Below are 16,630 nucleotides of genomic sequence, written 5' to 3' on the forward strand. Positions count from 1 at the left end.
TAATTAAATTAAAGGCTAAAAAATATTATTGTAATTAAATTAAAGGCGTATTTGGAATGAATAAGAAAAAATATGAATTTTTCAAGGTTTGTCGAAGTTGCAAAAGTTGGTGGTTGGAAGTTCGTCAACGGAGTTGTCAGAAATAACGCCTAGTGGTCAACCGACAATGTCACTAAGGATGGTGTTTGGAGTTGGTCGATGAATTTTCTAGATTGAATTAGAAAAAAAAATTAATCCAATGACTTGAATAGTGCTTACTATTCAATCCCATGGAAAGAGTGTAGGAAGCCTTGATGAAGAGAACGAAGAAGAGGGTCAAAGGTCGTCAATTTTAAAACGATTGGTTGTTCGTCGATCATCATAACAATCAATCGTCAAGGGTCATGGCTATTGATCATTGGGCATCACTATGATCGCTTGTTAAGAGGCATGAGATTGATAATTAACGATAACGATTGGTTGTTGTCGATCAAGATGTTCACCCATGACAGTAAAGTCCAAAGTTGTAGGTAACAAGCTATCAAGATTCGTTCACCAACGATCAAGACGATTGATAATCGGTCAAGATGATTTGGAGCTAATGGTTAAAACGATCGGTTGTTGTGCTCGTTGATTGGTCATTATGGTTGATCGTGAAGTTGGCTAATAATTGTTGTCAACGATCATTGATATGGTTAAAACGATCGGTTGTTGTGATCGTTGATTGGTCATTATGGTTGATCGTGAAGTTGGCTAATAATTGTTGTCAACGATCATTGATAAGACGTTGAAGTGAAAAATTTTCTAAAACATGACATTAAAAAAAACACATATTCCAAGCTGATAGATTTAAAATCTTAATTGGAGAAATTTTATTCGAAGTGTTGAAACATGTTAAGGCAAAACCTCCATCATTCTAAATTCATGGTCCAAACATCGCCAAATGTATTTAAGATGAAGGCTTGACATGGAAAAGAAACGGTATGGGATTAGAAAATATAAATTTGACAACTAAAGATTCAAATTTCATCCCCGTTTTTAGCACAATACAGAGTGTAATCTTCTCAATTTAAGTTTTAAATGAAGATTCTTTCTTGGAGTTTGTTTGAATTTGGTTTCATAAACGTTTCTGTTATGTTTTGTGGTCACCCATCCTATTATTTATTGTTTATTTTGTTTGTGGAAAATATATATAGTATCTTCTTCCTAAGATTTGATTTTTCATGTCCCTATCTTTGGTTAAATATTTATATCCCCCGATAGTGTGATTGCGGGTGTGCGAAAAATCAAGAAAAAGAACGATTGTTTAAGAAAATGTGTAGTATTCTTCGAATAATTTTGGGTGAGCCCTCAATGTGAAGAAAACTTTTTCTAATTGAGAACCACTCTGTTAAAGTCGAACGCACCTTAATCAATTGATTGATGAGATGAATGATTAAGAGAGAAATTTTTATTTAATATGATAGATTTTAGTGATTAATTTAATGTTTTACAAGTTAGTAAGCTAGAATCACTAAGTACATAATTTTGAATATAAAGCTAATCAAAATTTGACTCTTTAAAGTCAAAGTCAACCTTTTGACTTTTCACAACTTGCACCATTCCTATCAATTTCGAGCTTCTGAATATGAATCTGTATTCATATTTTTTAATCTTTAAATCATATTTAAACATAAAGCTCTATCTTAAAACTTATAACAGACACCTATATATATTTATTGATTTCTCTCTCTTTACCTAATTCGAACAATTTGAATTATTCCAACAAAATGTTTTAAGTTAATTCCTTATGAGCTAGCAGGAGAACCTAATGGACTTATAGATCATGGACTCTAGCGGTCCAAGATTAACTAGCTAAACTTTTTTAGACCAAACTAATAAACATTTGTTAACTAACAGGTCATTCCACTAAAGTTCTGTAGTTGCACTCCCCTCACTATAGATATATTTATGTTCATCTGATATAACCATGATCCGTAAGTTAATCTTTACAGGTTGTTCGTAACCTTAGTTGGATCAAAGTAGTGCTTTACCCTTAAGACTACATCTTGCTCCTTAAGTTTCCTTGTTTTCCTATTGAACAATTGGTTTGAGGTCCAACTTATAAACCGAATCTCTCTCGGGCCAATGATAGGGTGGGATTCCTTGTTCAAGACTTGGATTCAATCGTTAAGGTAACAATCAATCTACTAACCCTAAAGTGGGTAGTAGCAAATTTTGTCTTGCACCCTATGTCCCTAGCTATTCACTCAGTCTTACCCTAGAATGAGAGGCTTATTGGGTCAATGCTTAAGAGCTACCCTCACTTATTCAGATATAAGGATAATTTCGTTTAAACTTCTCTTCAAACTTAGCTCAAGATTAAGATTAAGATACCTAGATTATCAATAAACGAAATAGTTAGTTTTATACAGTAAATGACGTTATTACGTAAAAGTGACTATTTAATGGTTCAACCTTATGTAAACTTTTTATATAGGATGCCCAAGTTTCATGTCTCTACATGAATGATTTAAGATCACATAATTTGTACTAACTGCAAAGCAGGTCGCATCCATAGTGTTCTCAAAATAAGGTGGAAACCTTATTTGTATACTATTGACTATTTAGGCTATATACTCGAACTTGATCTACGTTTATGTCTCCTACCTAAAGTTCAAGTTTACTTAAAATAGCATCAATACGTTAGTTTATTGGATTTAAAATTATGATTCTCAATAACGACTTTATTGAATAGAATATAAATATAAACTACGAGTTTTAGGACATAAATCCAACAAATTTCCACTTAGACTAAAACTCCTAGTGGGATTAAACAATATTGAATTTAATCATGAGAGAGAAAAATACATATGAGTACAATAAACATATGAATACAATAAACTAGGGCACATGCTCAATAAGTCTCCCACTTGTCTTAGTTTACAAACATCATAGACCTAAACTCTTTAGGTGACTTTCAAACATTTTAGCCGTGAAGAACTTTGTAAAACAAACAACTGTGATTTGCTCAACAGGTATCAAGTTACTACAACATCACTACGATGCAAAATTACCTAGATAAGGTAGTCAAATTTTACTTTTCGCTTCTTCACACTATTGCTCCTCTATATAGAGTGATTACTAATTTCAATGTAGACTTTCTAGCATCTTTGGAAATTAGAATCGTTGTATCCGATAAGGATCATATCCTTAGCACTATACACAAGCACGGTCTTTTGATTTTCTAAACTATTTTTTAATATTCTTAACAATAGTTCAGTGATCACGTCCGCGATTGGACTGATACCTATTGACCATCTCTACTGAGTAGCAAATGTCATGTCTATTACATAACATTGCATACATCAATGTTCCACTATCTCTACCACTATGGATTAGAACTTGTTCCCAGGTTCATGTTGGTGATTTTTTATTTCAACTTGTTTTTCGACATGTTGATACATTTTGTATCAACATTCCTGTCTATTTTCCTCATCTGTTGTGTGGCTTTTTGTTGTTCCAGCATCCATCCATCATCACCGAAGTTGATGTTGCTAGTCTTGCTCCTAAAGTTTTGCCCGTTTTTGGCCTCTTTGTTGTAGTCCTCAATCTTTTGTAGCTAATATGAGAATTCTAACATCTTGCAGTAGTAACTGTGAAGGACTAGTATAAGGAATTACTTGATCATCATCATTATTTACTTTTACAAAGTATTCCTAATGTCATGAATAACAACATTTATGGACTCTAAAACAGTTTTGATACGCTTATTAAAAGCTCAAAAGGTTATGCTATTCGAAGAATACTCAATGAAGATACCTTCGATGATTTAAAATCCCACTTTCGATGAAATTCTCCGTTGTTCAGAATATTGCACACACTTCGAAAACATGAACGTATTTAACATTTGGTCTGTGACCTTTCCATAACTGATAATTTGCATACAGTTCTGTATGTGGCAGGCAATATTTAAAGCCTTAGCCCAAAAGTACAAAGGAGGAGATTTTAGCATGCGATAACGTAACTCGTGTGATTTCTTGCAGAGTACAATTCTTTCTTTCGAGAACTCCATTATGCTGAAGAGTCAAAGGAGCTGAAAAATTTCTTCATTTTGATAAAAAAAATCATCGAAAGTGGAGTTTTCAAATTCTATACCATGATCACTTCTAATTTGATAAACACTTTTGTCTTGTTTGTCTGAAGTTGAAGACACAGTAATCGAAACACTTCAAATGTATTTGATTTGTTGCTAATAAATCTCACCTACATGTATCTTAAAAAGTCATCTACAACAACAAAGGCATACTTTTTTCCTCCAAGACTTTCAATTTGCATATGACCTTTCAGATCCAAATGAAGAAGCTCTAGAACATGATTTTTATAAGCTGAACCAATTGACTTTTGAAAAGCCTTTACTTGTTTTCCAGCTAGACATTCAATACATATTTTTTCAGAAGAATTTTTCAACAAAAGTATCCCTAGCAAAGCGTTTGCTCCAGCAGTTTTACAAATTTTAGAGATATTTACATGCTCAAGACGTTTATGCTACAACAGTGCTTTGACTGACTTTGATAAATTACACACAAGATTCTTTAAATCATTGTCCCAATGGTAATAATTATCTGATAATCGAGTGCCAGTTACCACAATACACTTGTCTTGACTTAGCACTTTACAATTTTCTTTAGAGAAGTTGACCACAAATCTTTGATCACACAACAGACTTATATTAATTAAGTTTCTTGATAACCCTTCAACAAGTCTGACGTCATTAAGAACAGGTGTGTTAGATCTGTTGATATTTCCTTTTCCGAGAACTTTGCCTTTAACACCACCACCATAAGTCACATGTACAACACTGCATTCCTTCAATTCAGTGAAGAACAATGAATTTCTTGTCATATGCCTAAATCAACCAATATGAATATCAATATTCTAAATTAGATGCATGAATAGATGTAATTCCACATTACATAGATTGTGTTGTGATTTATTCTTCACTTTCCATTTTGTTTTTGCAGAGAGAGAATTGTTCTATAGGTTTCTTTTATGCTTTTATCATATAGTCTTTTATGATTAAACTGGTTGAATCCATAGAGCTGATAGCAAAAATGTCTAATATGACTCGATTTTTCAAAGAAGTGGCATATCCACTTCCTTGTATGTCTTGAACTCACTTTGTGATGACCTCTTTTAATATGCACCAACTCACTGTCACCAGCATCAACACTTCGTCTATCAGAAGCTTTAACAAATGCTGTAAAATTTTTTCTAGAATATGAATTATTTCTTAAGAAGCCAAGGTCTTTCTTATCACTCTTAATTGTCCCAAACAGAAGAAAAAACAATTATCTCTCAAACATTTTCCCTTTCACAAAACCAAAATCATAGGAGCCCACAAACTCTCTATTGATTTTCAACTTGAGAATAACAAGGAAGACTTTGTGTTTTTTTGGACATACGAGGAGTTTTTAGAAAATTCTACAAAGGTTAGAATTCTTTTTCTTTTCCACGTTAGAAGTATGTTTAGGTTTTTCTTTAATGTTTTCTCTAAATTATTTTTTTTACTGTTTTCTCTAAATTATTTTTTGTGTTTCAAATTGAATTTCTTTTACATGATGTTCACATGCTTCTGTCATAGAAGTTCCATTTATTCAGTAACCTCGATCTAACCAATACTGTCCAGCTTCCATTCCAAAGATAGGAGCTAAATAAAATGATTTAAGGCCAGAACAACTTTTGTTGGCAAATCTCAAGCACATTTTTCAATACCTAAAACTTATGTTTGTTGAAAATGATTGGCACACCCCTTTCCTTGTATTATTAATTAGGTTGGGAACAAAATCTCTCAATCCTAAGGTAGGAATTTAGTAGAAAAATAATAGAAAAATGAAGAGAAACTACTAAAAATTAGAAATACAAGAATTGACGTGAAAAGCTTCAAACTTGGTGAAAAACAACGAACAAAAAAGAAATCCACTATATAAAAAATTGGTATAACTAGAAAATACAAAAGGAATTTAATTAGAATTAGTATACTAAAACTTAAAGCGTTTCTAGTTAAGACAATTGAAAATTAAAGACATATACGCTTCCTTTTATAGTCCATAACTTTTTTAAATCTTTTCGAGTGTAGAACAAATGGATGACTTTTCTAAAAACATTTTCAACTTAATACAAGCTAATGACATTCTAAACTTTTTTTGTTATGATGTTGGACCACGAGCCCAAGAGAGTAATGACGCCTTGAATTTTCAAACTTTTTTGTTATGAGTTAATGAGAATTCAACCCTTTGACCATTTTGTTCAAAGTTATACATTTTGTCTCGATGAGGAAATAATGTATATTTTATACATTTTGATATTCAAATGTGTGTGTACAACCACAATATCCACATCCAACCAACACAATAATTGAAGTACTTAATTCAAAAGTGTTTTAATAATCTATATATGAAAAAGAAAATCTCATTGTGATGCAATTGATCTATTTCCTATTTTTGTTCTCTGGCCTTTTCAAGTTCAACAGCCTTCATGAGAAAGCTATCTTGTTGAAGTGCAACTTGAAGAGGAAAGTTCCCAATCCCCTGGGCCATAGCAAGAAGAATATCCCTTATTACAGATTTAAACTCTTCTTCGTCAATCCCACCACTTTTCTCCACTTGAAATTTATGACAAACAACCTCAGAAAGATCATCCACAGGATCCATTAATTCAAATTCTAATGGATGACTCCGAAACCCGACCCGAAGTTCATTCATGTTGAGAAACCCATCATTGTCCGTGTCGAGTTTCTTAAAACTTTCCTTGACACAATCGTCAAATATCTTGGTGTCATTGATGAAGTTTGTAACTGTTGTATCATTAAGAAAAGCCACACTCATTTTATTTTAAGAGAAAGAAGAGCGACAGAGAATAATTAATATTGGTTTTGGTTTGATTTATGTTATTAGTGTATTTAAATACATTAACTTTTTTGCGCTATATTTAGGTGATTTCTAAATGATTGATCAGCCGCTCCAATAGTTAGTTTGTATGATTGTTGTTGTCTTCATCATTTTGTGCCGTCGCTCTCTCCCTATTCAAATCTAAATTCACGGTGCCACACTCGAACAATTAAAGTTGCACAAAATTTTAAAATGTTAAGGACCTTTCATAACCATTTTACTTTTTTGTTTTCTTATATTTATTGCACCTGATTCGGGTTGTACATATATTGTTGTGTGACTGGTAGTTACATGACACCCACCACAAGAAATTTCACATCTCCCAACACAACAAAGCGTTGGAAAATACTTCGAAATGCGTGGAGAAAGAATCTTTCCATGCATAAACAAGTATTGAACGCTGGGTCAGACGTAGTGCATCGGGAGAGGCATTCCTGACATCGTATTGCACGACATCGGGAGTTCGCCGTACGTTGCCGTCATGCCTTTACATTCAACTCCCATTTGTATGATGAATTTATTTTGAATGAGTGTAAAACATGACTTACAAAACGGAAAAGAAAAAAAGAAAAAAACTATGTACACGTCTGTGTAGTGTTATCACATGCTCTTTGAAAGAGTGTAAATTAGCTAAAAGGTTTAGATTAAAATTCAAGTTATCACACATATGAAAGAAGTATTTACAAAAGTGATTGACCTAGATTATTCTGATAGAGTTTTTTAGTTACTTTAGGATAAACATATAAGTTGTTGGGTCGAGCGATATGCCTTGTGGTCAGACTTTCACTTGGTAGTGACCTTAATTTGGGTTTTTACATGAACTACTCATCTCATGCCGTTGTTTAAACATTTTCTTGAATTTGTTATTTCCATCCTCATTTTATGTCAAATATACTTCAATAATTTTTTAAGGATAAACTTGTATTGGTGATAGATTTCATCAAATAAACTCTAAAGTCTAATCTAAATTTAATATTTTAAATCTAATTATTGTATTTATAAATATACCTCAAAATTAAAATTGCAACATTTTTGCAAATTTAAGATTAATTATCCAAGAATTGTTAACACATTTTAACACTTACCAAAGTTGATGATTTATTTTGATAAATTAAAAGTTTAGAGCAAAATTGATTTTTATTTCAAAATTAAGCATCGGACCATATGTTATTTAGAAAGGAAAATAATTCTTTTAACGACTGCCCATGACGGAAAACAAACTTTGTAATTGGATTGATTAAAAAAATATGTTTAAGAAATCATTTTTATTTAAATTCTTTTGATTAAAAAAAAGATTTAAAATAAACGTTGAAAGGTTCGCAAAAGTTATTTTGAGAGGTAAACATTTTAATTTTTGAAAAATAAATATTGTCTAAAAAATTAAACACTTAAAAAAAATCTTTAAATGTAAGATTATCTAAGTGCATCCCAACCAAAAAGGCCAATAAACCACCAAATCTAGTAGAAAAATAAATGATTGTGATGGGCTCCAACTAATTAAGGAGGTTTTTGAATAAGTTGATAGGATCACTTTAATACAAATATATGATCTTTTGAGTACAACACAAGTTGGTGGAGAAATTTTGAACCTTCAAACCTTTTAGTTTAAAGTTAGAAAGCTAGGTCTTACACCGTATTTGTTTCTTCTTCTAATAATAAAGTATCTTTTCAGCCACCTGCATATAAAAAGTGGATAACATCAACTTGGCTCCCAAAACCACCTAAAAAATGATTAAATACCCCTTGAAATCTCAAAACTACCTAAAACAATAATAAAAAATGCTAAAATGGCCTTCCAATATGACTCCCTTTGAGAAGAACATAGCCACAAACCATAACCTTTTGTAGGTTTCCTAGGTATTAAAAACCACCTGCGACATGCCCTGTTAATTACAAATTAGAAGAAGGAGAAAGAGGAGAAATAAACGCCACAAAACGAAAGAAATCAACATCTCCTCTTCACATATTTTGTTGTAATCATTATACAACGATAGATTGAGGCAAATTAAATAATCATTATAGAGGGAATTACCATGAGAACCAACAAGAGAAGTCAACACTACAAAATGGAAAAAAACTAAACCAATATTCAGAAAATAAAGTAGGATTAGTTTCCAACAACAACGTAGATTCTAGAGCTCTAAAATCCAAACCTGTAGTGAAAAGAGGGACCTTCAAAAGCTCCAAAATTATACCAATAAGGTTATGTTCCCCATCTACCCTCAAAATCTAACCTTTTCTGCTTTTTTTTTTCTATTAGACCTTATCAACCCAAGTGATTAAAAGGACAGTAAAATTGTTTTTCTCTTATAATTGTTGTTTTTCAACATGATGGAATTCAACTTTCACTATGTTTGATATCCCAGTTAAGTGCTATAAAAGATATTTGAAAGATTAGAAAAGCATGATCCAAGTTATTGTCAAAAGATGCAAGATATTCTTACTATTGAAGATTGGGATAGCTAGCACTTTATTTTTTTCCATAAAATGTGTTTGTTCCAAAAAACTAATTCATGAAGATTTTCTTCGTACGAGAATGCATTATTAAGTGACATGACATCAAGCATGCATGCATACAATATTCAACAAATATTGGAGTATGACCGCAAGGTAAGAAGACCAATTTATTGTTGTATAGTTCTTGACCATAGATACAAGTTGACTTATGTGAGTAATTACGTTATTCAACTTTTGAAGGAAGAATGTTGAATAAGCATTTCGTTATTTGTGTGATGATTATTATATAAGTATGTAAATACCAAGAAAACAATATCCACTAACAAAATCATATACATTTATCGAAGCAACTCATTGTCAAAATCATAGTTGAATACAATTATCTTACTTATGGATTGAGGGTCACGGGAATCCATAATATACATAATCCATCAATGCATGATAGATTTAAAGAAAAGTAATAAAAAGGGACAAAATGATATTAAAGTGAAGTTGACTTGTTAACTAGTTGAGGTTTGTACAGAGAAGATAAAAAAGTTTAGATCTGTTGAATAACGAAAGTCGAATTCTTCCTGATTTAAGATTATTAACCAGGTAAGTCAGGTATATTCAACAATATTACTATAGCTACAATGTCAACTGAATCAACTTTTATAGTATTAGTAGGGGGGTGTTAGCTAGATTCTTTTCAAAGTCTACTAACAAGTAACTATAGTGGGTTCATTTGTATTTATTCAAAATTATCTTCAATCTAAACTTTTGGATGATAAAAGTAAAGAATTGGTGGAGTTGAAAAATATAAATAATTGTGTTTTTCATTCTTATCTAGAATTCACAAACATACCAAAAGGAGATGGAAGTTGTTTTTGAAAATTTAAATCACGATGACTATAAAATCTTCTAATTTTTTACTCTTTAAATCTTAATTATATCTATTTTATTTTAAATAAATTTAATTTTATACTAAATGTTAAGCCAATCTAATTTGTTAAACTATCAAAGTATAATAATAGAATCAAAGTTGTGTGGGAAAAAAAATTGTTTCCCTCATATGAGAGATCTTTGCATGGTCAAATTCCAATCATTTCATTACCTACAACAATATGACATGGTTTAATTTACTAATTGTTGTGTTTTACTTTAGAATTGAGAAATGTGATCCTCACGTATATTGTCATATATTTTTAGCAATTTCCCAACTTTACATGAAGACTTTTATATCATCCCATTCAATAAAATATTTCAATTAATTGAATTTGAACTTTCTTAGCAAAGATTTTGACTACATTACTCTTTATACTTTCTATTCTTATTCGGGTAAGAAGCTTTTTAATTTGGTCTAAATAATTTATTGTTAACTTTGACTCCTTTTTCCTTACTTTGTTGGGCATTTAATTAAGTAAATGATTGGATTTTGTTTGATTTATTATTCCTTATGAACATGTAAAGATTAAAAAATAGCACAGTTACATAAAAAATATAAATTTACATCTCACCACTTTTAAGTAAAGAGATCTACCAAACATCCAACCTACCTTTACTAATGCCAATCTATATGGACAAACTTATATAATTTGTCTAACTCTTTTTATAAAAAGTAATCTTATAAAATGTTTTCTAATTCAACTCCCATAATTTGGTGTGCAGTTGTACTATTGACCTCAAATTTAAATGTTTGATTCAATCTCCATCCTATGTATTGTTAAACTTAACAATTTTTCATTTTTTAAAATTTTTTTCACAGAGATTTGTATAAATATATTCTTACAACTCTGCTACGTTGTGTTTATTTAATATTGATAGAAATACGGTACACTACAACATACAATCTATATTGAAATAGTAAAATAAATTATTTTACTAGGAAGGTTGTTAACTAAAAGAACTGTGAGAAAAAAATAAACACAATAACTTTGATAATCCAGTTCAGTAAGTATCGCCTACGTAAGCTTGGATGAAGAGATTAATTTATTAAGGTTCAAATGAGTACAGGAATGTAAAAATGCTAAGATCAATATGCATGGTATATAACAAGATACTAAATGTCAATTATCCAGATCTTCATATGATGCTCCCCTAAATTGGTACTCTGTAATAGTTACTATTATTAGATATCAGGTTTTCGTGACATTTATATTTGAATCTTCTGAAGATATTCGGCTTCCCTTGATTTTGATAATTGAATCTTCCAACGGTTAAAATCTTCTTTAATCACTTGTGCCACTTTTCATAGATCGGTCTTATTGAAGTATTTGATTCTTCATACAATTATTTGTTAGTTGAAGGTAAAGTCTTACCTTTCAGTTGAGATTCTGCTACATATTGTTCTCTTGTGTGTCTTCTTCCATTTACTTCTTATGAGTGAATCACCTAAGACAAAATTTGTTGTACTTGAAAAGAGAATAGAGAAACAACTTCATAGTTTTTTTGGTTAAAGATAATAAGAAAGAGATTCAAAGTTTCTGTCTTTAAAAATTTTGTCAACAATCTTGTGGAAGCTTTTCGACAAAGAAATTAAAATATCTTCTTGAAATATCTTATTGTAAATAAAAATTATTATCAAAAGATAATCTTGAAAAATAATTCTTTCTAAAACAAACAGTCCCAAAGAGAAATAAAAACTAAATAAATTTATTGTAGAAAGAAATAACACATAAAAAGAAAAGTAATAAGTAAATATATGGTAATATAGTATGTGTGTAGATATATATTTTGATCAAATATGGTAATATCATAAAAAATGAAAATTTCACTTTTTGGTTGAATTCCTCAAAATGTTTTATTATAGATAAGAACTGAAAATTTTAAATATAGATTTTATGATAGTTAATATATATATATATATATACATATGTAAATGTGAATTTGAATTTGAATTAGATTCTTTCAATTTTTATTGACATATAATATAATCCATGGAAAAGAAAGGAGATAGTTGAAGAACATATTTTTAGAAGCATGATTATATTTTTGAATGATGATGATACAATTATTCAAAAAGAGAAATAATGATTGCGATTGATTTGCCTTTCTTTTTATTCCATTTTGACAAATAAGCTATGTGAATAAAATAAAATAAAAAGAGAACATGGATTGGTGAAAAAACAACTCTCAAACTTAATTTTATAATCAAATGCTTCAGATTTGTACAATAAACTAATAAGAAATTGAGTTCACGATCACTTGATTCATTTGATTCTGCTTTTTGCATACCCTCCCCTCTCAAACCCAACCTTTTTCTCGACCTATTCATTTTTTGTCAACATCTCCACATTTCTACATTCATTGACATTTTCATTTTATGATATATAAATCTTTGTGCAAAATAAACATTGAAGCATTATCTTATTGAAGAGATATATTCAGAGTTTCTAATGTTTATATCAGAGTTATTTTTATTTTTATTTTTTTAGCAACATATTTATATTCAAACTTAAACTGTATTTGTTTCTAAATAAAAGAAAATTCTTAATTTATTTTTAAATAAAAGAAAATTCTCAAGTTGATATGTATAAAACTTTATTAATTTTAAAAAATACAAATTGGCAAACAAAAAAAATATAAGAACTAAATATTTTAGAAACAAAAAATTTCCAAATATATGGAAAATAATATAAAATCACAAACATGCATAATTTTTGTTTAAATGGAAATTGATTATTAATATAGTTAGTATGTGAATTGGGGTATGGTGTGGAGACATGTAAATATCCAAAGTTACATAAATGTGTTAAAATGAAAACTTGTTTAAAAGTAGAGATAAGGGTATTAAAATGAAAAATGTGGAGGAATTACGGGTTTGTATTTACTTACAGTTAGAAATGAAATGAAAAGTTATGAAAACTGAAAAGGGGCCGTCACTTTCATTGCACAACTTTTTCTCTTTTCTCTCTTCTCTCTTAACTTTTTCTTCCCCAAAAATATGTGCTTTCCAAATACTTCTCTCCCCAAAATCTGAGGAGGAACCAAGGATTTCCTCTGCTCACCAGCAACCCAATTCCCTTCATATCAAATGGACACAACCGATTCAATCACTGCTTTCTCTCATCTTCTTCAACCTCCGGATTTCTCTCACTATGTTGAAATTGATCCCACTGGCAGATATGGAAGAGTACTCTTCTCTCTCTTATTTCTCTCTCACTATCTTCCCAATTCCCCATCTTTTTTATTCTCTTCTTTTCTCTTTTGCTTGCAGTATGATGAAATCCTCGGCAAAGGAGCTTCCAAGACAGTGTATGAACCAATTTAGCTTCCCCTTTGTTTTCTTTCCGTTTTTGTAATTAATATCGAATTTTGGATTCCCTTGTAGTTTCAACCTTTTTTTTTTCTCTATTTGATTCTCTTTCACATACATTTACTATGTATTTTGAGAATTCGATCTCTTGGTGTTTGATTTTTGTTTATTTGGTTCTCTTTTCCGATTTCCCTTCATGGGTTATGTTTGATTTTGTTAATTTTGTTCAGTTTTTGGAAATGAGCATTTCCCTGAGTTTTTTTTTTTTTTTTTTTTCACTTTATAGTTACAGAGCATTTGATGAGTATGAAGGGATTGAAGTTGCTTGGAATCAGGTCAAACTCTGTAACTTCCTTCAATGTCCTGAAGATCTTGAGAGGCTATACTCTGAGATTCATCTCTTAAAAACATTGAAACATAAGAACATTATGAAATTCTATACCTCTTGGGTCGATACTGCAAATAAGAACATCAACTTTGTAACTGAAATGTTCACTTCTGGGACTTTGAGGCAGTAAGAATGCTTTTCAACATTCAATCTTACACTCTTCAATTTCCATTCTGGTAATTGTTGCATTCTTTCTTTTAGAATTCTGCCTAATTTCTGGTTCGTTCTGGTTTCCCAGGTATAGGCTAAAGCATAGGAGAGCTAACATTAGAGCAGTGAAGCGATGGTGTAGACAAATTTTGAGGGGTCTTCACTATCTCCATAGCCAAGACCCCCCTGTGATCCACAGAGATCTCAAGTGTGACAACATTTTTGTTAATGGTAACCAGGGAGAAATTAAAATTGGAGACCTTGGTCTTGCTGCTATCCTCCGGAAATCACATGCTGATCATTGTGTTGGTATGTTTATCTTTTCTTCAAATCATGTGAAATTTTGCCAATAGAGTCTTTGAAATGAAGGATCAGGTGGAGATCGTGTTACAGTTCTTTTAATATTTCATTTTTGACTCTCTGATCCTAATGCCCTTACGATGAATCACTTTCCTTGAGTTGGTGGTGATTTTTGCAAGAAATAAATCATTTTTTCAGATTAGTTTATTATAATTGTCATTACCATTACAGGGACACCAGAGTTCATGGCTCCGGAAGTATATGAAGAGGCATATAATGAATTGGTAGACATTTATTCTTTTGGGATGTGTGTTTTGGAGATGGTTACGTTTGAATATCCATATAGTGAATGTAATCATCCTGTTCAAATCTATAAGAAAGTAATTTCTGTAAGATCTCCGCTCTTAACAGGCCTATGCTTTTCTTTAATCTTCTATGTGAGAAGAAAAGTTGATTACTTAACATGCTTTCTACTTGTAGGGTAAAAAACCAGCTGCCTTGTATAAAGTGAAGGATCCAAGCATGCGACAATTCGTTGAGAAATGCTTGGCACCAGTCTCTTGTAGACTTTCAGCAAGGGAGCTTTTGAGTGACCCTTTTCTCGAAATTGATGGTTGTGAAAGCAAGTTGAAAATTTCAGATTCTCGGAGAGAACTGGACGATTTTGCTTCCACTATAGTACGCCCTTTCCTTGAACGAGAAAAAAGATTTAGCTCAATTAGTTACAGTTTGGAGGGTTCAGATGAATGGAGGTACCGTTCGGTCCAGAAGGAACCTGATGGGATTGAACTTTTTGAGGACAATGATAATGACCAATTGGTAAGTCTTGATAACAATATTAAGGGGAAAATACGTGAAGATGGCAGCATTGTTTTAAGACTTAGGATTACGGATAAAGAAGGTAGATCACATTTATTTTCCTCCTTTCGTTTTTTGTTATGGATGCTTGCTTTCCATTAATAGTTAGAGAAATGTTCACCCGAACAATGCCATATCTGTGCAGGGCTTATTCGGAACATATATTTCCCATTTGACACCAAGAATGATACAGCATTAACAGTAGCCACCGAAATGATAGCGGAGCTTGACATTACTGACCAAGATGTGATCAAGATAGCTGAAAAAATTGATGGGGAAATTTCTTCCTTGGTTCCCGAGTGGAAGCCAGGGCCTGGCATAGACGAAACACCTCGCATCTCTTACGACGGTGGCTCTCAAAGCTACAACGCTTGCAATCAACCATCTGATAATATTTTGATAGAGAATAAAGGAAATGGAATCAAACTCTATCAGATTTTAAACTTAAGCACAGATGGGCATGCTTTGGCACACGAACATTTCGAGCAAGAGCAGTTCTCGCTCAAAGCAGATCGACCTACACAACCAAATGTGTCAAGCCAGCACTATCAGCCAGATTCTGTCCTCAACGAAAACCAAGCTCTTAGTTCTCATAGTTTTAGGCAAAGACATTCTGATGATAATTACAAGAAAATTGACCAATCACTCACTGTTGGGTATAACAAAGAAAAACTACCAGTTAACAAAGCCACTGTCATTGACACTTCACAAAGAAGCTTATTGGGTTCCCGATCACTGTCCACGGTTTCATCCTATTGCGAAGATAAATTTTCCTCTCAAATTCATTGGGAAATTAGATGGCTGTGGAATTGAAAAAATTTAGATATGCGGTTTTTATTGGACAAGATTGTGAAGATTGCAATCATAGTTGGTTTGAGGTCATTTCGCAAGAGCTGCCCCGTTCGGATACCCAAAGGGTCCGAAGTTGCGAGGCGTTAGCTAGATTCTTTTATTGCAGAGCATGTTTCAAGAATCAAAGCTTACAGGCACATTGCCTTCAAAGCGACAGACAACTCTCTACTCTACCAGTTGCTGCTTTTTTGTTGTACAAAAATATGTAAGTTACTCACAGCACTTACTGAACATTTTACACTTACAATGTCACCTCTTTTTTTCTTTTTTCTTCTTTTTGTTTTCTTTTCTTGATCATTGTTTTATAGTTCACAAAATTATTTGAATTGTATTGGTTATTCTCTTGTATAGATAGTGAAGAAAAAAGGTTACTTATGTTATGTACCTTTATAAATATTTTGAGTTCGCTTCATCTTTCTATGTATGTCTGCAACTACTATGTGAAGGATTGGTAGCTTCTCAGAAGTGAAAGTTTTTTCAAGT

At 31.5% G+C, this 16,630-nt stretch overlaps 2 protein-coding genes across 4 annotated transcripts; one reads left to right on the top strand and one right to left on the bottom strand.

The window, feature by feature from the left end:
* Window positions 1–6,455: 6,455 nt before the first annotated feature.
* On the bottom strand, window positions 6,456–6,845 carry LOC101222885. Its single transcript, XM_004142521.1, has one exon. It carries the CDS (start codon window positions 6,843–6,845, stop codon window positions 6,456–6,458), a length of 390 nt encoding a protein of 129 aa, XP_004142569.1.
* Window positions 6,846–13,220: 6,375 nt separating this feature from the next.
* Window positions 13,221–16,628, top strand: LOC101222641 (probable serine/threonine-protein kinase WNK9). 3 transcript variants are annotated; one of them, XM_004142520.3, is made up of 7 exons: window positions 13,221–13,476; window positions 13,561–13,598; window positions 13,886–14,113; window positions 14,226–14,446; window positions 14,669–14,826; window positions 14,918–15,338; window positions 15,441–16,628. In XM_004142520.3, exons 1-7 carry the CDS (start codon window positions 13,378–13,380, stop codon window positions 16,106–16,108), a joined length of 1,833 nt encoding a protein of 610 aa, XP_004142568.1. In that variant the 5' UTR covers window positions 13,221–13,377; the 3' UTR covers window positions 16,109–16,628. The 3 variants fall into 3 exon arrangements, with proteins under 3 accessions (XP_004142568.1, XP_031736005.1, XP_031736006.1); XM_031880145.1 differs by having other exon boundaries at window positions 13,221–13,598; XM_031880146.1 differs by having other exon boundaries at window positions 13,224–13,598; window positions 14,669–14,721.
* The last annotated feature ends 2 nt before the right edge of the window (window positions 16,629–16,630 follow it).

Source organism: Cucumis sativus, chromosome 1 (assembly GCF_000004075.3).
Source record: "Cucumis sativus cultivar 9930 chromosome 1, Cucumber_9930_V3, whole genome shotgun sequence".
In the NCBI taxonomy this organism is placed as follows: Eukaryota; Viridiplantae; Streptophyta; class Magnoliopsida; order Cucurbitales; family Cucurbitaceae; genus Cucumis; species Cucumis sativus.

Coding starts and splice junctions, on each gene's coding strand:
- LOC101222885 (XM_004142521.1), bottom strand. CDS start 6,845: ATGAGTGTGGCTTTTCTTAATGATACAACAGTTACAAACTTCATCAAT.
- LOC101222641 (XM_031880145.1), top strand. CDS start 13,378: ATGGACACAACCGATTCAATCACTGCTTTCTCTCATCTTCTTCAACCT. Junction 14,447..14,668: donor ACATGCTGATCATTGTGTTG/GTATGTTTATCT, acceptor TTACCATTACAG/GGACACCAGAGTTCATGGCT. Junction 14,827..14,917: donor TCTATAAGAAAGTAATTTCT/GTAAGATCTCCG, acceptor TTCTACTTGTAG/GGTAAAAAACCAGCTGCCTT.